The sequence below is a fragment of the Giraffa tippelskirchi genome, chromosome 9, assembly GCF_054371585.1.
Source record: "Giraffa tippelskirchi isolate mGirTip1 chromosome 9, T2T-mGirTip1v1.2.pri, whole genome shotgun sequence".
In the NCBI taxonomy this organism is placed as follows: Eukaryota; Metazoa; Chordata; class Mammalia; order Artiodactyla; family Giraffidae; genus Giraffa; species Giraffa tippelskirchi.
The window spans coordinates 122,470,092-122,494,702 of record NC_137283.1 but is presented as its reverse complement, the minus strand read 5'-3'; the positions used below and the strand labels follow the sequence as shown (position 1 = coordinate 122,494,702).

Sequence of the window (24,611 nt, the reverse complement as noted above, 5' to 3'; positions counted from 1 at the left end):
CAAGGTTGTATATTGTCATTCTGCTTATTTAACTTACATCCAGAGTACATCATGTGAAATGCCTGGCTGGATGAAGCACAAGCTGGAATCAAGATTGCCAGGAGAAATATCAATAACGTCAGATACGCAGACGACACCACCCTTATGGCAGATAGTAAGAATTAAAGAACCTCTTGATGAAAGTGAAATAGGAGAGTGAAAATGTTGGCTTAAAACTCAACATTCAGAAAACTATGATCATGACATCTTGTCCCATCACTTCACAGCAAATAGATGGGGAAACAATGGAAATGGTGAGAGACATTATTATTTTGGGTTCCAAAATCACTGCAGATGCTGACTGCAGCCATGAAATTAAAAGACGCTTGCTCCTTGGAAGAAAAGTTATGACCAACCTAGACAGCATATTAAAAAGTATGGACATTACTTTGCCAACAAAAGTCCATCTAGTCACATCTTGTATGGATGTGAGAGTTGGACTATAAAGAAATCTTAGCATTGAAGAATTGATGCTTTTGAACTGTGGTGTTGGAGAAGACTCTTGAGAGCCCCTTGGACTGCAAAGAGATCAAACTAGTCAATCCTAAAGGAAATCAGTCTTTAATATGCATCAGAAGGACTGATGCTGAAGCTGAAGCTCCAATACTTTGGCCACCTGATACGAAGAACTGACTCATTAAAAAAGACCCTGATGCTAGGAGAGATTGAAGACAGGAAGAGAAGAGGACAACAGAAGATGAGCTGGCTGGGTGGCATCACTGACTCGATGGACATGAGTTTGAGCAACACTGGGAGTTGGTGATGGACAGGGAAGACTGGTCTGCTGTATTCCAAAGGGTCTCAAAGAATCAGACACGACTGGGCGACTGAACTAAACTATAGATGAGCACATGATACAGCGCATAATTTTAAATCTCTGAGGAAAATGAAGAAACTAGGGAGAAAAAGAACTACACAAATGAAAAGTAAAACATAAAATATAGCTATACGTATACGCCTATACATACTATACTTTATGCAAACGAAACATAGAAAGTGAAATTGTTAGTTGCTCAGTTGTGTCTGACTCTTTGTGACCCCATGGACTGTAGCCCACCAGGCTCCTCTATCCATGGAATTCTCCAGGCACCAGTACTGGGATAGATAGTCATTCCCTTCTCCAGGGGATCTTTTACACTCAGGGACTGAACCTGGGTCTCCTGCATTGCAAGCAGATTCTTTATCATCTGAACCACCAAGGAAGCCCCCAAATAAAAAATATATTAGATTGATAATTAAGAATTATTCTCTATTAAGAATGATAATAAATACATGAGAAAGTGAAATTGTTAGTTGCTTAGTCAGTCTGACTCTTTGCAACCCCATAGTCTGTCCATGGAATTTTGTAAGCCAAGCATACTGGAGTGGGTTGCCATTCCCTTCTCCAGAGGATCTTTCTGACCCAGGTATTAAACCAGGGTCTCCTGAATTGCAGGCTGATTTTTTTTTTTTTTTTTTTATCATCTGAGCTGTTAGGGAAGCCCAACAAATATATGAGAAGAGACCCATAAATGCATAGTTTATCTTAACAGAATTAACATCTTTTCTTTTATGAACTCTGTTTTTGAGATTATCAGGTTCTCAACGATGAAATTTATGTGAGGCTAAATTTGGGTTCTTAGTGATGTCAGGGATGTGTGAAAATAGGATGAGGTGACAAAACAAGGAGAAAACAAGGTTATTATAATGTATTAGAAGAGAACAAAGGCAGTCCTTTTTTCAAACAAAATTCAGACTCATAATCTATTTTAGAGTCTTTACCAGTCTGATAAATGTTGTATGAAATCAGCATAAAAAGTAATCTATTACATTTCAATTCAGCCAACACTAAGCACTTACACCACATATGTCATAGTGTGCGGCTTTGTTCTGAGCCATGACAAATATGATTATGACATTCTCTACCCCAAGTTGTCTATCAGAATTGTGTCTCAGGGCTTGAAATTGTTAAATCCTTGGAGTTTATTCTTGCCTCCATTCTGTTGACCTCCTGTGACATTTAATTCTACGATCAACTGACTCAGGAAATTTTCCTTCTTTGGTTACTGTGACAGCCCTCCTATTCAAGTGGCCTAGGTACTCCTTTTTGATTTTCATCATGTGTTTTTGATATTCTACCAGTTCTCTCTCAAACTTTTAAATTCTAGCTCTACCCCCACTTCCCCTCAAAAGGCCATTCATTAACTCAACTATAGGTTTACGATTCCCAAATCTAAAAGATTTAAGTTTTACCGGCATTTGGACATCCATTTGCTTAGGAATATATATGTGTTCACAAAATATATTAAATTAAAACATACATATAGTTATAACTGTTCATATAGATGTCTATAAATACAGTAGATCACATGTGACATAGCCTGATATAACAGGAGCTAAGGGTGTTGTGTTTAAGAGTATTAGCAGTATTTGAATAAACTATGCAATAGGGATATGGCTTAATCAGCATCTTTGCATTTGTCATCATACATGCTCGCCATTATGAATGCTATGCTCAGATAATGTTCTGCATCTTTCTATATGCTGAAGTTAATGATCAAATATTATTAAAATTCAGGACACTAATTATCTGATGTCAACATGCTATGGATAATTAAGAACTGCCCATGTTAAAGCTATGCTAATTGTTTTTCACAGATCTTCTCTGGTCCTTGCGTCATTAAAAGGCAAGCAACCACAGAACTGCATCCACATCTCTACACAGTACTTTGTCACAGAACGTATATCATCCATCCCGCCATCTCCCTGATTAATTTTTGTTAAGTTGCAGCAATTACCTCTCCCTTTGTGACTGACTCCTTTGTAAATGGAGTGCAAGAAATTTGGATAATTTTTTCTGGGTTTTTACCTCTTAATTATTTCTTGCTTACAATAGCATGTGCTAAGTTGTTTCAGTCATGTCTGACTCTTTGAGACCCTGTGGACTGTAGCCCGCCAGGCTCCTCTGCCCATAGGAATCTCCAGGCAAGAATATAGGAGTAGGTTGCCATGTCCTCCTCCAGGGGATCTTCCTGACCCAGGGATTGATTCTGGGTCTCTTAGTCTCCTGCATTGGCAGACAGGTTCATTACCACTAGTGCCACCTGGGAGGCTCTTTACAACAGCATAAAGAGAACCAAAGTCATAAAAGTTTGAATTGAAACAAGTAGCAACCAGGCTTTCATAGTAGTAATTGACAGATCCGAAAAGCAAGATCTCGATAATGTTCTCCCCTTTACCTTATAACTTAGATCAGTTGGTTAATGATCCTATTGGATCAATGTCTTTTCCATATAGCTCTAATTTACCGCATTGCTCGATTAGTACAGATGTTTTTGTGGATGGTTCTGCATCATTCCACCACGTAGCTTGTCTGAATCAAATTTGCTTCAATTCATCACCAATGAAGCAAAGAATAAAATAATCAACATTTACTCTCTTAACACTGACACTGAAAACAGAACAACCAAATGCTATTTGCAAAGCAGAAACAGAGACACAGAACTAGAGAACAAACACATTGATAACAAATGGAAAAAAGGTGGGGATGGGATGAATTGGGAGATTGGGATTGATACATCTATGCTACTATGTATAAAATAGATAACTAATGAGAACCTACTCTAAAGCAGAGGGAACTCTCCTCTGTGCTCTGTGGTGATTATATGGGAAGAAAATTCAAAACAAGGGGATATATGTATACATATGGCTGATTCACTTTGCTGTACAGCAAAAACTCATACAGTAGTGTAAAGCAAGTATACTCCAATAATTTTTTCAAACAAATAATTAAATAAAAAATAAAAACTATTTCCTACCTGTCTCACAGCTATGTCCCTCAGCTCATCCAGGGCTTAAAATGTGTGTGGTTGGGTGTAGCGGTGTAGGAAATGAAACTGGGGAGAAAATCTAAATATGTACTTCACGTTTAGAGGTAGGAGTTTTTGGTTTTTTTTTTTTAATTGAGGTATAATTGACATACAGCATTATATTAGTTTCATCAGCTGTTCATCATCAACATCGTCATCATCATCACCATTACCAATTCACATTATATGTACTTGTCTATATATGAATAATGTATGAAATTACCATCCATTGGCTTTTCATTCTCTGAAATGCAGCCTATTGATTTCCTGCTCTTAAATGAAGTTTTTCTGAAACTGTGTCTGTCTTCATTATGCTATTCCTTTGGGATAATGGTTATGATAGTTTGCCCTATAATAACTAAGCAAGCAACGCACAGATCAAAGCCTGTTTGTACTGTGGAATGATACCAAGTAAATTAGGTAACTGGTTTTGGTCAACTAAGAATCAACCAAAAATCACTTCCTGGTTCAATTTATATTGAAAATCTTTTACCAACATGTTAGTTTATATTCTCAGCAGAACAATCTTATTATATTACATACATTTTGCTGTTTATTATTTATGATTGTGTAATACTTCCAGAAAAAGAGACTGAATTCAATATATATTGACTCAGGATTGCAACCTGAAAAAAAATTTGCATAGATTACATTCGTCCCTGCTGTTAACTTGTTTTATCATCCTTTTCTCCCTAAAAGTAAAGAGTAGGTGGCTACTCTTTATATTTCAGTTAAAATAGATTTTTTATATCTCACTTGAACAAATTTCTTGACTTTTAAAGAAAAGTAGCTGTTTCTTTATAAATAATATTCTAGTGAATATATTTTCAATTTTCTATAATCACTACTCTACAAACTGACAGTAGCAAAATGAAGGATCTTCTATTAAGGACAATGAATATAATAAGAATTACTTTACATAATTTCATCATTATGGAGTATTCCAGGATAATGATCCTAACGGGTAGTCATATTTTTTGCAGAGTCTGTTTAGAGGAAGCTTAAATTTAACAAGTTACAAATTTAAATATCCAAAACATAGACTTATAAATTTTTTTTTCCACTAGAGAATCCTGAAATAGCACTCACTTCTTAATCATGTAGAAATTGCTAGTTTAAAATTGCCAAGAATATGACAAACTTGCTCAAGCTTGAAAATCAGGGAAAAATTCATAAGTTATTTCATACTGAATGTTCTGCTACCATCAATGTAGCACTTTCTATAATTTATGAGATAATGAATTTGCTCTGTTTAAAAAAAAACTATCTTGAATGTTAAATGGAAAACATTACTATTGGTCTTTCCAGTACTTACTTTAATGCATTGCACTAAATTAATTTAGTACTTTTTGATGAGGAGAAATCACAGAAATGCATAAAATGCCTACAACTCCCATTCCTTGACCTAGCCACAAAATTGTGTTTACACTTAGCTGTTCTCATTCATATGGAAAATAAATTCAGTTCAGTTCAGTTCAGTCGCTCAGTTGTGTCTGACTCTTTGCAACCCCATAGACTACAGCACGCCAGGCTTCCCTGTCCATCACCAACTCCCGCAGCCTACTCAAATTCATGTCCATCACATCAGTGATGCCATCCAACCATCTCATCCTCTGTCGTCCCCTTCTCCTTCCACTTTCAATCTTTCCCAGCATCAGGGTCTTTTCAAATGGGTCAGTTGTTCATATCAGGTGGCCAAAGTATTTGAGTTTCAGCTTCAACAACAGTCCTTCCAATGAACACTCAGGACTGATCTCCTTTAGGATGGACTGGTTGGATCTCCTTGCAGTCTAATAATTTTCTTCAAATAATAGGTTGGAACTATATTATCTCAGGAATGGGTATTTGTATTAATCTACTCAGTCTACCATCAATTTGCTATCTTAAAAAAACAAATTAATTTTCCCAAAGTTCTGGAAGCTGGAAGTCCCAGATCAAGGTCCAGTAGGGTTCAGGTTGGAATGAGGCTTCTCCTTCTGGCTTGTAGATCAAGCCAGATGTTGTGGTGATGTACTCATTGACCTTTCTTTATTGCAAGTGTATGGAGAGAGAGCCAGTTCTCTTGTGCTGTTTATGGTAAGGACAGTAATCTTATGGGATTAGGGCCCCAAACTTTTGACCTCATTTAACCTTAATTACCTCCTTTCAGTCCCTACCTTCAAATATACCGTGGTCATGTTGAGGATAATGCTTCAACATAAAAATTTGGGGAAAGACACAACTCAATCCACAGCAGTATTATATCTGAGTTATTGCACAAATAAACTTCTTTCTTCAGATACATAAATATTATTATCATAAAACAGCAATTTTGAGATTAAAGAACTTAAGCAAAGATTAAGATGTATTGAAATAAAAACATGACTCTTAAAACATACTAGGTTTCTTTCCAATGTTAACAGAGTTCTTTCATTCAATAGTATGTAGATCAACTTACAGTCCTAACAATATAAGTGTAAATAGTTCATTACAAATATTTATAAAATCAGAAAAAGGTGGATTTGACAATTTACAAAGATACTGAGACTGGAAGGTGGGACTAAGATGAAGGCACAGAGTGAGAGCACAGATGTTTATAGACATTTCCTTACACATATTTTAATTAAGAAATATCATAGAACAGCTGTGTGCTATAGTCTTAAACAGTTACAAAACTACACAAGTGAAAAAATATTAAAAATAAGGTATAAAAAGTTGGTAACATGTGCTTAAAATAGTAGTCCTAACCACTGATGAAAAATTTCTCAAATGTTGGTCTCTGTTCATGCTTTTACTACATTCAATATCATAAAAAGATAAAAAGAAATAAACCAACTCTATTTTCAGTAGGTTTTCAAAATATGGAGAAGTCTGTGTGTGTGCTAAATCACTTCAGTCATGTCCGACTCTTTGCAACCCTATGGACTGTAGCCTTCCAGGCTCTTGTGTCCATGGGATTCTCCAGGCAAGAATATTATAGTGGGTTGCCATGCCCTCCTCCAGTGGATCTTCCCGACCCAGGGATCGGGAACTCACATCTCTTATGTCTCCTGTGTTGGCATGCAGGTTCTTTACCACTAGAGCTCCCTGGGAAGCCCATAGAGAAGTAAGCATAAAAAATTTCAAACATAAATGTGACTTGTATCTTAATATTTCATAATAAGTTTCCTTTAAGCTTTTGTTCTAAATCGCTATTAAATACTAACTTATGGATGAAAACTTATTTTAAGATTTTAAATATATTTATAGCTTCAAGACCAAATCACAAAATTTTTATACTTCAAATCATTATCTTATATAATCACTGTATAATTTAAATAAAACTATATTAAATTTGAATTAAACTAACCCTTTATATATTAATCTTGATAATCTTAGAAAGTCTCTTTACATAACAATAGATAACTAATTTATAGATTTAATTCAACAAGTTTACTAAGCATGTACTTTGGGCCCTATACATAGTAGAGGCTAGAGAATAATACCAAAGATGGCACTGTTTCTTTACACTTTGAATTCTAACAGGAAAGACAAATATTTCAGAGATATTATAAGAAAAAGCATAAGATACTTACTGTAAGATCATATCACAGAAAGACATAACTGTTTCTCAAATTTTTGTTGTGAATTTGGGATGTGAAGATGCTGTGTAGGCATATGGGTCTTTACGTTTAAAGTGATTAGCACACACTAAGTAGTCAACAGTGTTAGTTGTCAGTATTAATACCACATGGCTGTCTATATCTTATAATGAAAATTTTGCTAAAATAGTATCCAAAAAATCTTCTTTTATACAGATGTCTTAATTACTGATATATATTGACAAAAAACTGTAAATGGATCTACATGTATACTTTTAAATCAATGGTGTCACAAAAGTACTCAAAATAAAGCATTAAATTTCTCTAACATAGTCTAAATCTCCTACTTGTTAAGCAAAGCATACAAATTTCTGAAATGTCATGCCCTTCGGTAAAAATTAGCATGACTGAATCCTGCCATGCCATTCAGATACATCAGGTTTATAAAATAACTAGAAACAGAAATGCACATTTTGAATGGGTTACTGTTAAAGGAATCTCAGTTTATTCTTCTGCTGCAGACTGCATAAGCATGTATATTTTATAAGCATGTATATTCTTCTGCTGCAGACTGCATAAGTAATGTATATTTTAACAAAATTAACACTATTTCTAAAAAAATTTTTGTTGTCACCATTGTTTTTTTTTTTTTTGCATTTATATCCTGTTTCACCTTATGGCAATTGTGGCATTTAATATTATTCAGTAAATCTCTCAAACAAGAAATGTATTTTCTTAACATTATGTTTCCTTAAAATATAAATTAAGCTTATAGATTTCTAAGAAATCTCAACATACATAAACTTATATGGAATTAGTTGCTTTTACTTAAAGGATACATAACTTGATGGCCTACTCTTTAAAATCATTGAAAAGAGATGATCTGAATTAATTTATGAATATGAGAAAAACCATCACAGTTGAGTCACATTAATGAATAGGAGTGAAGATATTTCTGACAAATACAGAAAATGATTTTTGGTTCTCATTTTTTTTGTAGAATTTTACTCACCTATAATGTTATATAATATAACTCTATGGTTATATTTCATTTGGAACATTATGTAAAGTTCAAAAATCTAAGTAAAGGGAATACTGAAGCAAAGCTTAATTTTAACAGAGAAATAAGATCTGGGCATTTGAAAACACAAGGGAAATTAGTCAAGATATGAAGGGATGTCTCTGAAGTTTCTTAAAGGGGGGTAATAAAATCATAGCTATTGCTGTTCAATCACTAAGTCGTGTCTGACTCTGAGACCCCCATGGACTTTAGCCCACCAGGCTCCTCCATCCATGGAATTTTCCAGGCAAGAATACTGGAGTGGGATGTCACTTCCTTCTCTGAGGGATCTCCCCAGGGGAGATCTAGGGATCAATCCACCTCTATTTCTTAGCAGGAGGATTCTTTACCACTGAACCAGATGGGAAGCCCATAAAATCATAAATAGGAGGCAAATAATACAGTTACCAATGCTTCCTTCTCAGAGACTATATGTGCTATTAATATTTTCGGGAAACAAAACTTCATGGGAGGTCCCCCTTTCACTGAGGAGTAATCCATCACCAAACCATTGAATCCATCTCCAAATTCCCATGTAAAGGATTGTAGAGCTAAATTATTTAAGGTAGCAGCCCATGACAATATTACATAATATAATAATTCTGAGGTAAGCAGTATACTTGATTACAATACTCTGGGTCACCACTTTATAATTGCCATGTGACATTACTAAGTTTCAACTTTTTACCTGTAATTGGTATTAATACCTGTCTTACTAACTTTACAAATTTACTTCAAATTTTAATGATACAATATGTATACAAGCGCCATAAAAACCATTCATCCATATACAACAAAACTGAAGAGGAGAAAAAGAAAATAGTTGTTTTTTTGATAGAGATTCTCTGAGATAGCTTTGTAGAGAAATTATGGGTCTCTACCTTGACATGTCAGCTTTGCTAATCCTTTCTCATACTTTCTGAAAATGTTTTCTGCATATCTGCTTTCCAGAGGAATCAAGGCTAAGCGGGGTAATTAAAAAAAATAAAAACTGCTATATGGAATACATCAAATGTTCTGTGAAGAGACACAAAAAATTAAAATGTAAACCAGGGTTAGTCATGTAACTTGCCTATTCAAAACATCCTGTTCCCACTATCTCCTCCTCCAATTAGAAAGGTCTTCTTTCTTAAAAAATAAACTTTCCCATTAGTTCTTCCCAGAAAGCTCTATTCATCCAGTTTATACCACTTATTCTCTAAACACACTCTAAACTTTGCCCCTTGTATTCTTTGACATGATTTAGTTCTACGTAATGTATGTTATGAGAGATGGCCCCCATTCCCTTTGGTGAAGGAATGAAGAAAGAATTTGCTAGCTGCTGAGACAGCTGCTCAAAAACAGACCTCAGTTCCCTGTCCACTTTTAGAATTTCCTTGTCTCAAAAATGACACCTTCCTAGAGGAGCCTGCAGCAAATGCCTGCGTGACAAAGAGGTATAAAAGCCTGCTACTCTCTTTTCAAACTGGGACAATCTGAAGATCCCTTACAGGTGGAGAACTCCCATGGAGTTGGCAGAGGATTCGAATGAGACTATATCATGGCTCAACTTCTCTTCTGCTCAGTTCCACTCCCTTCTTTCTCTTCAGATAGTGCTGATTCCAAGTACAAGCCCTTACACAATTCCTGCAAGAATCTCTGTCACACTGCTTCCTAGAGAGCCCAATTTGGGAAATTAATCCTCTTTTAAGAGGTTACAGCTTTCATCCTTGATTAAGCATTGTAAGTCACAGATCTCATTAAAAATGATAGTATCTGGACACATATTACTCAGCTATCAATAATCAGCAGTCAACCTTGCACTGTGCAATGTATAGTTTGTACTCTATTATTATTGTCCATTTGATTATGGACACAAGATGAGCTCTTTGAGGTCTTCTGTCTCAGACCTCTCCTTTACTTTGGAGGACCTTCATGAGTCCAAAGACATTAAGTGATTCAACTTGACACTCTTTTTGTGTACCTTTTACATTTAAAAAGTACCAAAAAATATATTGTGTTCACTCACTAGCAATTCCTATCATTCAGTTAAGCTCCGTTCAGTTGCTCAGTCGTGTCTGACTCTTTGCGACCCCATGGACTACAGCACGCCAGGCTTCCCTGTCCACTGCCAACTCCCAGGGCTTGCTCAAACTCATGTCCATTGAGTTGGTGATGCCATCCAACCATCTCATCCTCTGTCATTTCCTTCTCCTCTTTCCTTCAATCTTTCCCAGCATCAGGGTCTTTTCCAATGAGTCAGTTCTTAGCAATTATTATAATTGTTGTAGTATAATAACACACTCATTTTATTCTAATAAATGTTACAGGTATTAAGCTAAAAGCTAATTTTTCTAATAATATGAGGAGTTAAGTATCATGATCCCATCCATTTAGGAGAAAATTCGAGTTAAAGAGGTAAAATATCTTACGTAACGTGAAGTAATCATGTCATCAAATATCAAATCCTATGTGTTTTCCATTCATCTCTGAATGTTTTCACTCATAAAATCACTTAACTTTTCTTGCATGTGACTAGATTCCTCATTGGAATTAACTGCACAACATGAGTAACAGAAAGAACTGTGCTAGATGGTAAAGACACAAACATAACATAATTATTGACCTGAACAATAATTGCTAAATCTCTTACGTCTCTTGCCGGGAAACCACATATTATAATTTCATTTTTTCTAACAAAGCTAAAAATTATCTAATTGTCTAAGGGATCCCACAGTGAATCAAGGTATTACAGACAGAGACAGTAATTTTAGGGTGAGCAGTTTTGACTAACTTTTCTGCAGCCCATTTTGGTGTGTTAATGCAGTTGATCTGTGGGAGGAAGGTAGTGGTGATTATTCTGTTTTCATGGGACAGGTCCTCCTGAGAGCTCAGAAAATGACTTACTCATCCTCCTTCTGGCAAAACCATATTCATTCTAAAGTTCTAGATTGATTGGCATCTTTTCTGTGAAGATCCCTTTCCTTTCCACAGAAGAAAATCATTCCTTCTTTGAGGTTCTATATTTTGTTCCTAGTCTTGTTCTACAGTGTGTATCACATTATATTAAGGTACCCTCTCATTAGTTGTATAACTTAATATACATTGGCTACAGTAATGGTGCCTCATAAGGACAGGACCATTCTTTGCTCTCCTGTTCTCAGGATCCCACACAGCGCTAGACATAAATTGACTTATATTGACAATACTACTCAGAACAGTTGTCTGAATTAATGTTCTGAAAAGTAGCAATTAAATAGTTACTTCTTCAGAACACTTATGCAATTATCAAGACCATATCTGTTCCAGAGAGTCTTCCACTGTAAGGAAGAATGAGGATCATAATGTCATAAATCAAATGCATGTGCTTTCCCCCTTACACACACACATACACACACACACACACACACACACAATCTCCAGAGTACACGTTTGATCTGTGTGACTTCACCCTTAATACAGCAATATCCTTCTGAACAAAACAACAACAAAAAAGAATACATTTCACCTAGCTTATGTAGGTCATAGGTTACTGATAAGCAAACACAAAAACTATCTAAATATAAATATCATATATTATGCTTCTCTATACATGTCTCATCTTAAAGCTAATTATTTTTTTAAATAAGAATCTCAGTCTTAAGATAACCTGTGACTGAACAAAATTAATTTCTCCCTCCTACCTTGCTATAACACACAATTGCCAATTCTGGACCTCAATTATATCCCCCACCTCAGACACATGACAGTAGATAAAGATTATAGTGTGCTTTGCCTTGGTAGGTCCACAAAGTGTTATATAAAAGAGGATTAATCAGCAATCATTATGCTCCTCACTGAAATAATACTTTTATGATAATAAAGAGTTTTAAATTTTCTCCAACATCTCATTAACAGGATAATACAGGAACACACACACCATTTTATCTCCATTTTACTCATGTAGAACGTCTGTGGTTCACCCAAAAGTATGTACCTTGTAAGTGGCAAGAGGGGCTAGTATACAGGTCCTTAAAGACCTATAACCCTATTACTATCCTGAGGAAAGGACCAGGGGTCTTCAATGTACTTCCATTTCCACAAACACTACTATGGAGGGTCCTGAGCTTCAGACTTCAAATTTAATAGAAAAAGAACTGCAAAGTATACATACAATCTTTCAAACACTACCTGATGACTTTCCATTCTTACTCTCTCATCTTGCCCAAACACATGTAGATTCTTTTTGTCCCAGTGGGTTGCTGATGAGGGTAATAACTGACCAGAGACCTTTAAATTCATTATTGAAGTGACTGCAGCGTAAACTAGGTGGGAGGTAATGCAGTTTGGTTAATGTAGAATGAGAATTTTAAGGATCATTGTAGGTTTCCAAGGATGATCATAAACATGGACAATGTTTCAAATCATTCTCCCCTTAGAAAAAGGAAAAATATTGACGATGGTGGGGGGGGGAGTGGGTATCAATTTAACTGAACAATAATCGCTAACATATTTTAAATTTTGTGTTAAAAAATATATTATAACTTTAAAAATTACCACAGCTTGCTGCCTTATTAATGTACATCTTTTTGAAAGCAGAAAAAGCTAAAAGTATATATTCATGGGTTTTTAACATTTGAGATGTATGTAGTTTGGACTAGGCAATTGTGAATTAATATTTTAACATAAAAGTGCAAACCTAGTTTTTTTAACTGTATTATATTTATTCTTTTTAAAATGTTAATAGCTTTTTTGATATATAATTTTCATACCATAAAATTTATGCATTTTAAGTACACAATTCAACATTTAAGTATATTTACAGAGCTGTATAACCACAGCAATCTAATTTTTATACACTTAAAATACTCCCCAAAGCAAACAAACCTAGTTTACTCTTAACTAGAAGAGAATCAAGGGATTAAGCCATTTTACTTAACTACTGTACGGTAGTTGATTCAGGAATTTGTGGAAAATCTATGACCTATTTAGACTGTGAAGTGTTAACTTGAAAAATTAAATAATAGCCATTTAAAGAGCAAGAAAACAGATTCCGAAAGTGGTCTATCTGGCAAACTCAACTTGTGGTATCAGTTCAGTATCTTTAGGTTGAATTCAAAAATAAATAAAAACATCCCTTCTTATACTTGTTATCAGCAGGAATAGAGCAGTTATTCTAGCTCAGCAGACCTAAGAGTTTTTATTAATGATTCCAAAGATAGCTCTAGAGTCACAGACAAGAACCCAAAATGTTTCAGAACCACTGACTATAATGTTATGATGACAAATTTCAATATAAAGCAACACAAGTAAAAATATCTAGTGACAACAGCATTTTAAAAGAACGGCAAATGGAGTGAGGGTAAATAAAATGAGTCAATCCAAGTATTAGTTAAATCAGTTACTTCTTTTGTCCAATTTTTGAAGATTTAAAAGTTTCTATGCTGTTTTACCTCCAGATGTCAGCTTTTACATTAAGAAATCTGATTTTCAATAGCCTTTTAAATAAACATCAAAATGAAGCCTTTAAAATAGGAACCGACTAATCTGTTCAAAATGGTAAGCGTAAGACTTATGCATAGGTTTCATTGTACAGATATTATTTAAATAGATAACATTTTACTAAAATTGGTATAGATATGAAGAATAGATCAGTCCATGTCCAGGAATTGGTGATAATAATGTCTGTTGACAGCTAGCCAAAGATTAAATATACCTTGTTATAACCTTATTATAATGCTTATACAACTCAGTACTCTGGTGCAGGTCTAATTTTATTAATGACAATGACTTAGCACTTTGCTACATTGTGCTACATAGCATCATCCTTCAGTAGCAAGAATTTTCAAAAGTTTGAAAAAGCCCTCAATTTCTGGAACTTCCCTTAGTCATAAGATTTTTCTGAAGGTTTAGAAAGTCCCCAGTTTCTGAAGCTACCTTCCCAATTTATATTTTCCAAAACCAACTTAACCACAGCAAAGAATGACCAAGTAGGGCATCTTAACGGCAGTAAGAACACAAGTCAAAACTGGTTTTAGGCTAAGCTACCAGTTCACAACCATCATAATTATATTTCTTAATTCATTTATTTTTACATCCTCAGGAGATCTCCTAAATACTTTTTCCAATATTATAGACATTAACATGATATGATCACAAAACTAGTGAGGAATGTAAATTCCTTCATGCAATTTTTAAGGCAGATTCGCCATCTATTACAAATATCACATTTTATGTGGTTGTCACTACTTGAGACATTGAAGTCACCTCTTTCATTATTTCTAATTATGTAAATTTTGATCAAGAGCACTTAACACATAGCACACCAAAAGGTAAAAAACGAAAGAAATATCCCACATCTTATTTTGTCCATTTTCCTTGTCTTTCCCTTAAGCTTAACAGAATTGCACCTCTTAGAGCAACTTTAACTGGTTTACAATTTATCACCTTTTCTTTCTCCTGCCAGATCTCTGGAGGAGATGTTAATGAGTCTAGTAATGGTTTAACAGACAAGAGAAGAAATAACAAAGAAAAGCTAAAGGTGTGAATACTCAACAAGCTGGAGTAATCAAGTTCTGTATAGCTGAGTTCAGGAAATATTCAAGCGAGAGACCTCACTTACTTTTCACTCAGTGAAGACAAACAGGAAAACATACCTGCTTGACCTGTGGTGACACTGACAGCCGCAAAGAGCCTCTGGGATCGACTTAAGTCAGAAACTCCATTTACAGCTTCAACTTCAAAAGTATAATTAGCGTGGGCCAGCAGGTCCATGACAGTGACATAGTTATCCTCTAATCCAGTCTGCTGGGGCATGTAGCCAATGTTACTCCCACAGGGAACGCATTCGCCCTGCTCCCAGCTGCACCGCTTACACAGTATTCTATAGGTCACATCGTTTCTTCCCCCATTGTCTGCAGGGGGACTCCATTCCAAGCTCACTGTGGTTTGGTTGATATTGAAAATGAGGTTCTGTGGTGCAGATGGAGGCCCTTAGGAAACCAAAAAAAAGTAAATGAATAAACAAAAATAGCCAAAAACAAACAAACAAACAAACAAATGAAAGGATCCACTTGGGGCATTAAGCTAGTGGCTCAATTACCACACAGAAAACTAGTTGAAATGCTTTCTTTCACATAAACATTTCATTACCTTTCCTAGAGAAACCTTATAAAAGCCTTCCTGAATTCACTTGGCAAGAGGTTTTATTTATTTTCCATTTAACATGTCAAAATGAAAACAGGATAACGACTGTCTTTGTAGTTTTGCCATGGTCTTTAGCTATTTTTCTTCCAAGCAATTAAAAAAGAATAGTTAATGCACCTAAAAAAACAGTTGTGCAGTTGTTTAAAAATAGTTTTCCTTTAAACCATATAAGAGAGAATACGTCTATTCATTCTTAATGTGCTCAAGAATGATTTATAGCAATGTCTGAAATTGGCTTTGGATTTGAGTCTCTCAAACATTCATTCATTGAAGCACCAAGATGTGAGATTTGCTCTATTTAGTGATGGAATTTTAACTTCAGAAACCATTACTTTTTAATTACATTTCACAGCCACGCAAGACGCAAATAACTTTTACATTTTATTTGTTATTCCTATTGGATACATGTGGAAAATATGATTAAAATGCAAGATCTGGGAGACATGAAAACTACACTGATGATGATATAAGGTGTATCTATTTTATATTATTGTTTAGCCTTATTGGTTTATGGAAAGTTTGTAAATATTTAATAATAATTAAGAATGTACTCAGAAATTTCAGGCTTATCTCAATGATGTCACAATCCTACAAACAAATGGAAGGGATCTGAAAGTCTTTATTTTATAATTATGAACTTACTTGTGCATGCCACATAAGGTGGGTCAGATGGAGCCCTGTAATACCCATCCTCACAGTCACATCTTGAGGAGCCTTCTTTATCAGAAAAACTGTGAGTTGGACAACGAGAGCACTGAAGATCTTGAGAGGAAGATTTGTAGAACCCACGGCCACAGGCTGAGAACGCAAAAGAAAGTGAAAACAGAAACATGAGAACAAGCAGACCCTTTCTGAATTTTAGTAATTTTTAGCAAACAATAAAATATGAAATCTGATTTCCAAATGTGCTATCATCAGACTCAATAGAAATTTAGATTCTAATAAGAAATTTCTAACATATTATTTTTATATCTGTAGCCATGTTTCCTGAGAATTATCACTAACTATAAGCTGTAAATCTCTAATTAAACAGAAAAAAAAAAAAGGGAAGAACATTCCCTTTATGGTATAATGCTATAATTCTATTTAGTGTATATCAGTAAACCTATTTTACAATACTACATTTTAAAACAAAATAATAGAAACCAAATGATACAGCAAACGTGTACATGTAGTTGGCATCAGTCCAAAATCTAGAGCCCAAAACTAAACACAAACAAATTTATTTTGACAAAATCTCAGCATGGTTAATTCAGGGGAACTTTGATTTCAATAATAATTAACTTGCTTGTTGATTTGCATTAACACACTTCAAAGTTCTGTTTTCTTAATCTAACACAGCTGTAAATTAAGTCTTTATATGTGAATATGGTTCTTAGTGAAAAATATTAAAATCATTTTATGACCTGACTAGAAATAATAATGATGCAAAAATTTTTATCTTAAAATGATAGAAATGTACTCCCTCTACCAATTTTCAGAAAAACTCAAGATATAAGTTCAACCAATTTAAGTTCTAAGGCAGTCTGTTTCCCACTAAGCAAACTTCCCTGTTACTAAAAACAATGAAATCATATGGATAGGAGAAACCTCTTCTATCAGAAATAAGGAGAAAGCCATTAACCTCAAACAGGTGATGACTCTTTCTTCTCTACTGGGAAAAGTTAGGATAGTCACAGTAACACAGCAATTGCTCTCAGTAATGAATAGACAGGCACCAAGGCATCTACCACCTTCCAGTGAGTTTCCCTTACTCACTTAGACTACATGTTATAAAATCAAGCAACCTGGAAGCATTTACCATCCCCAGACATTTTACATATTTATCTTCAATTAAAATTTAGCAAACTCAATTTTCATTATTTCAACAATTTTTAAATTAATTGATGGTACCATAAATTGAATATATTACAGAGATTCAATTTGCCCTCCATATTTATTAAATGAATATCTCTTTAAGTTTCAGTGACCTTCAAATTTAATGGAAATTAATAAATCATATCTATAAAGAAAAATTACTGAATATTTAACATAAATTCAATTATAACTTCTATGTATTAGATTCAAGTTTATTTAATATTCTCAACTTGGGCATTATTCAGCAGCATAATCACATTTTCACTCATGGGTGGGAAAAACAATCCTATCTTGTTAAGAAAATCCTATCTTATTCTCCAGAAAAAATATGTTAAGTCATTCTATACTTTTGCTCACATGATGAATATTTAATACATAATTTCGTGCAATGAAGAAATCCAAATTATCTTTTAAGCTTAAAGAAAAAAACAAGGCTGTTTTATATGAACAAGGTAGGTATTTTAGATAACTTAAAACCTTAAAGATAGATTATATTGCGATATGTAAGTTAAAAATTTGTGAACAGAAGTACCATCATCTCTATGTAAATATATGATCCACTTTTGCTCTCAGAAGCCAGTCTGCCTTTAGTTGGCTTCCGCAATTCCTACAAGAGGGAAACACTGGCAAACATATTAGGCAAGTAGATGAATGCATCTTCACATGTTCTTGTAGCAATTACTACAAATCTAAGACACAGAACAATGAGAGCCATTAGGAAATAATATTTAAAAACACTTTTAAATGTTTCTAAAGATATATGGCCTTGCCACATAAAAGAATGGTTAACTGGTAGGATAAAGGATTTAGCATGGATTTCTCAGGCTGGAAATTCCTTAAGTATGCACTGTATCTTCCTCCATGTATTATCTGTAATTCACTGATCAGATAGAACATCCATAATATAGAGAATGAAATGCTTTATTCACAACCTGCAGCTTGATAACACAAAGTCCCAGAGAATTAAAAAAAGAAAAAAAAGATCAAGACAGAGAGAAGAGGTGTATGCTGATAGTCTTTGATGATATTATGTGCATTTATTTACTTTTTACAGGGATAGGAGGTTAGGGAACAAGGAAATGGACACAATGGCAACATGATTTAATATCTACTAGGTAAGATCAACATTGAACATTTACTGGGTAAGCTTTTTTCTTTTTTTTAATTTTGTTTCTATTCCCAGGTAGTGCTGGTGGTAAAGAACCTGCCTGCCAATGCAGGAGACTTGAGAGCTCCTGGTCAGGAAGATCCCCTGGTCAAGGAAATGGCAACCCACTCCAGTATTCTTGCCTGGAGAATCCCATGGACAGAGGAGCCCATAGGGTCACACAGAGTTGGACACGACTGATACGACTTAGTATGCAGGTAAGATCAAACAAGATTCTACTAGGTAGCTTGCTACCTATCAATTCTGGAAGCCTTACCTTGTTGTTGTTGTTCAGTCACTAAGTCATGTCTGACCCTTTGTGACCCCATGGATATAGCCCACTATGCTCCTCTGTCCATGGAATTCTCCAGGCAAGAATACTGGAGTGGGTTGCCATTCCCTTCTCCAGAGTATCTTCCCAACCAGGGATCGAACCCAGGTCTGCTGCATTACAGGCATATTCTTTACTGTCTGAGCCACCACGGAAACCCAAGATCAAACCAGTCAATCCTAAATCAATCCTGAATATTCATTGGAAGGACTGAAACTGAAGCTCCAATACTTTGGCCACCTGACTCAAAGAACTGACTCATTGGAAAAGACTCTGATGCTTGGCAAGATTGAAGGCAAAAAGAGAAGAGGGCAGCAGAGGATAAGATCGTTAGATAGCATCACCAACTCAAGGGATGTGAATTTGAGCAAACACCAGGAGATAGTGAAGAGCAGGGAAGGCTAGCAGGCTACAGTCCATGGGGTCACAAAGAGTCAGACTTGACTTAGCAACTGAACAACAACAAAGTAACACTTCCAGAACTGGTAGGCAGCAAACTACCTAATGGAATCTCTTGCAATTCTCATCCTCCTGTTGCAAATAAAGGCTTCTAACTAAAGGCTTACTCACACTCTTCTCACAAATAAGGAGGACCATTTCTTGCTCCACTTCCATGATTTGTAGAATACGTATGGTATCTAATGTAGAGAAATTTAAAACCCTTATCACTCAACTTTCAAATTACATTAAATTCTGTTACATTTTAGCAGATGGGAAAACAGATTTGAAGCAAAGTTAACATGAGTTCCTCAAATAATTCCATTGTCTAGGTTAAAACTGGATTTAGAACACAGGACTGCTGATACTTATCCATATGCTATTGCTTCAGCCTTGACTGCTGAATGAGCCAAAGTCTGGCATCTATTCAATGTGTCTTGAAGCTTTAGCATCCCCCAAATGAATTTTCAGTGGGTACCTACTGTCTTTTAGTATACCCTTTGACTATTTAAAGCTATTACTTTAATTTAGAAAATGGTGAAATAATATTCTAGCTAGCACACCTTACAGAAGAGGTATATTAAATAGATTGCTTCAATTTCACTATGAATTTTGCCACCAAGGATGCCTGCAAAATGTTGGAGTACATGCATGGCCATCATTAAATAGATAATGAGAGAAGTAATCCCAGAAAAATGTGGTCATAAAAGGCTTAACATTTTTTTTTTGAAGTACTATTCTGTTTCAGTTAATATTGAAAATGATAAGTTGTAACAAGACAGTTTTCACTCATCCTCTAAGGAAGCCATTAATTTAAATTTATTAAAAATAAGTATAAAATCTTGGGAGCTACAGTATGAAGAGGAAAGCCAAGAACACAAGAAGACATAAGCTGTATCTCTTAGGATAGTAGTTTGAGCAATTGGGTGGTAAAAAGTTTCGGAAAGAAGTAACAGATGCTCATAAAATTAAAATTTTAGATAAGATATCTAGATGAAATAGCTTGAGTAAAATACTCAGGAAGACAAACTAGGGTGAAGTGATATACCTGAGATTTAACCACTTAAGGAAGACTTAAATGAGCTCTCCAACTGCTCCCAAAAGACTTCACAGAAATAAAGACAATTTCTCTTTTCTTATAAATGCAGCTAGTTTTCCAAAAAGGTACTAGTAAAAAAGTTTTTCATGGTAAATGCCTTATGAAACCTCAATCAAACATAAATTCCCTTCATGCATAACGGTGAAGTATATAAGAATAACTTTCTAGGAATTGTGCTACAGTGGTTTTTTCTTCTTTTGCTTCAATTCTCAATTTGTTCAACAGCATTTGAACTCAAAGCAGACTTCAACTAATATAGTGTATGCACTATCGTAAAATTACAGTAAGAAACATACCATTTTAATTTCCTGTCTTTCAATAATTTTGTTTTTTTAACTGAACATTGTTTTAAGGTGATGTTTCACTGTATTGATGAAGACTAGGAATATGTATAAAATTTGTTTTCAATATTCAATTACTTTTTTAAAAGTAATACTTCACCAATTATTTTAGTAGCAGTATTTTTCCATGTCACACAAAGACCTGCCTGGGACTGATTCTTTGGACCGTTTTTTCCCAACCCGTAATGAATAGGCCTTAGTGAATAAAATCATAAGTTAATCCTAGAGTTAAGAACCATAATCTTGTCAGATTTCATACACTAAGCAAGTCTTTGCTTAGCTAGTTGTTTAAATGGAAAACCACCAAAGAAAATCAAAGAAGTACATGAAACTTCTGTTTAGTAGACAGTAACAAGATTATCTACTGCAATATATATATACTAAATTACATTACAGAATATACTATATTTCAAGATCTGCTTTATTGTGTACAGTTATGAAGTAACTGTAACATTATACTTAACTTCAATTATTTTTAAATGAGAATATCATCTTATATAACACAATTGGTTCAAATAATATTTGGGATTTAAATCCTTAAAAAAAACATACAAACTTTATAAGTAAATTACTTAAGAGCAATAAAATTCTGAACACAAAGATATAAGAGAGTTGATATGAAAGACTTGTTTTCTGACTCTTAATTAAACTCTCCTAACAACAGCACACTACATAGTTGTCTTCAATGGATTGCAACTGTTTAAGCAATGGGGTGCCAGGCCTTTGAATATACACTTACATGAGGCAGTTTGTCCAACAATCAGCGTACTGGTGTAAACAGTTTGTTTTCAATGAACAATCATGAAGACCATTGTAAAAGCCACAAACAGATTTCCACTCTTTAGATGGAGTTAGGTGAAGTGGAATACTTTTTTTTTTTTTTTCTGATCAAGGGTGCAGATACTCAGACTTGCCTTGGTGCATGACCGACAAGCATAAGTTTGGGGGATATCCTAAATGATTATACTTCTAAGGACATTCTCCCACAAAATGGTTATTCTAGAAAATCCTTTCGATTCTAGATTTTAGTATTCTAGAAAATACTTTTAGATTTCTACAGCCAAGAATGATTCCCTTATCCTTAATGGGCACATTTTTTGGAAATCTTAAACTCCACCTTTAATTTCATACATAGCTGACCCCATCCTAAACCTTAAGGCACTGAAAGTCTATGCCTTAGTAGGCTGTCTTCTATGACTGAGTATGAGGTGTGCTTTGAAAAGAAACTAGTCTTGGCACTATTAAAAATAACTGAATCATTATTAAGGCTTAGATATTTCTATATTTTAAAAACTTCCCAGGAGCTTAGAATCATCATCTTGGAGGTCCTATGTCTTTTCTCAAACTATCAAAGTCTGGGAAGAATGCATGTTAATAAGATATTCCCACCATAAAATTGATGAGGGAAATAAGATTAGATATTATTGAGAGTATAATAAGTTGAAATTTTAAAATAATTAAAACTTGACATTCGTTAATAAGCCAATCAAAAAATAGGCAAAGAATCTGAACAGATACTTCTCTATGGAACATATATAAGTGGCCAATAAACACACAAAATGATGCTCAAGATTATTAGTCATCAGGGAAAAGGAAATCAAAACTATACTGATAAACCACTTATACCCAATAGGAAGACTATAATCAATAAGATAGTTAAAAGAAGTCTAGTAAGGATATGGAGGAATTAGAACTCTTATATACTGCTATTGGGAATCTAAAATAGTACAACCACTTTGAAGAAAACTGGCAAGTCCTCAACAGTTCAAACAAAGTTATCATGTTACCCAACAACTCCACTCCTAGGTATGTACCCAAGAGAAATGAAAACATTTACTGACACAAAAACTTGAAATATTATTAAATGTTTATAGCAGAATTATTTATCATAGCCCAACATGTGGACACAATCCAAATGGTCATCAACTAATAAATGAATACACACAATGGAATACTATTCAGCAATCAAAAGAAGTTAAACTTTGATACATTCTGGTATGACTGAACTTTGAAAACATTATAACATGTGAAAGGATCCAGTCACAGTAGCAATGTGTGTGTGCTCAGTCCTGTTCGACTCTTTGTGACTCCATGGACTGCAACCTGCTAAGCTCCTCTGTCCATGGAATTTTCCAGGCAAGAATCCCGGAGTGGGTTGCTGTTTCCTCCTCCAGTGGATCTTCCTGACCCAGGGATTGAACGCATCTCCTGCATCTCCAGGATTGTCAGGTGGATTCTTTACTGCTGAGCCACCTGGGAATCCCAGTCACACAAGACCATATACTATATAATTCTGTTTACATGAAATATCTAGAATAGGCAAGTCTATAGAGACAGAAAGTAGATTAGTGGTTGCTAAAAGCTGGGACATTGAGAGGAATAGAAAGTGACTGACAATGGGTACAGGGTTTCTTTCCGGGATAATGAAAACGTTCAAAAATTGATTTGTAGTGATGGTTGCACAACTCTGTAACTATACTAGGACTTCCCTAGTGGTCAGAAGGTAAAGAATCCGCCTACAATGTGGGAGACCTGGGTTCAATCTCTGGGTTGGGAAGATCCCTTGGAGGAGGACATGGCAACCCACTCCAGTATTCTTGCCTGGAGAATCCCCAAGGACAGAAGAGCCTGGCAGGCTGCAGTCCATGAGGTCGCAAAGAGTTGGACATGCTAAGCGACTAAGCACACCCATAACTATACTAACAAAATACTTTAAACTGTTAACTGCAACGGGTGAGTTGTATGGTATGTAAATTTTATCTAGTAAAGTTGTTTTGCATAATAAAATCCATTGATAATGTAATTTTAAACTGAACATTTAAGTAAGCCAACATTAAGAAAAAATACCAAATTTTATCTGTCAAAAATGTTAGTTTGCCTTTCTAACACATATGTTCTGTATTCATCTATTTTTATACAGCTATATTTGGGTGTAAAAAATTAAGCAAAAAATTCAAAAAAATGGAAACTATATAATCAATATATTTTACCCATTTGCTAACTTTAGAGTTTTATAAAAATTTATCTTTTATCTGAAGACTAGCAATTTTATCTGAGTAATTTTATAACTTAGATACCTATCAGTATGAAGTTATATGTAGGGGGATTATATACAAAGTTAGTTTTGAGTGAATATATGAATAGACTTTAAACATTCTTATTTTTTACCCACATTCACTGTGCCAGACAAGGGCTGGTTTCCTTTTTACTTCCCATATCCTTCTCCCAAGAGCTAACTGAATACAACTAGACTCAGCTTCCTCAGTTCTTACTCTGTTTCCAGACCTGTGATTTTAAGCACAATTAAACTTTTTCTGAAGGAATTATATGTATGTGTCTGTGTGTAAAATATGAAGCTTTGCAGATGTTTCCGGCCACAGTTACACAGCTGCAAAGAGTTTATTAATTATGAACTATAAGTGGATTGTTCTGTAATTGAAACTTTCTGGGCCTTAATATTATTGTAGAGTCTACATACGTACATAGGGACTCTAATGAATGCTGTTATTTTATTTATTGCAGATGGACATTTAATTTAGGAAAAGCTAGCCTGTTTCCATAGGAGCTTTCAAATATTTGTGTCATATTTATGTCTATGCTTCTCCATGCAAAGAGAAGTGCACAGCTTGCAGAAATAGTACTCCCACTGCTCAAAGTGCTGACCTCATCTGGGATGGACAGATCCAGAATTTGTATTTTAATCCTATTGACAGTGCCTCAGTGGGAA

The 24,611-nt window shown here is 34.7% G+C and overlaps 1 protein-coding gene across 9 annotated transcripts in view; it reads right to left on the bottom strand.

Moving 5' to 3' along the window:
- Nucleotides 1-24,611, bottom strand: part of EPHA7 (EPH receptor A7) — a 198,676-nt gene that overhangs the window by 117,755 nt on the left and 56,310 nt on the right. For all 9 annotated transcript variants that reach the window (XM_081524412.1, XM_081524413.1, XM_081524414.1 and 6 more), the window contains exons 4-5: nucleotides 16,314-16,469; nucleotides 15,122-15,457 (exon numbers count right to left, since the gene is read on the bottom strand). In XM_081524412.1, coding sequence (XP_081380538.1) covers nucleotides 15,122-15,457; nucleotides 16,314-16,469 — 492 coding nt within the window. The remainder of the gene's footprint in view (nucleotides 1-15,121; nucleotides 15,458-16,313; nucleotides 16,470-24,611) is intronic.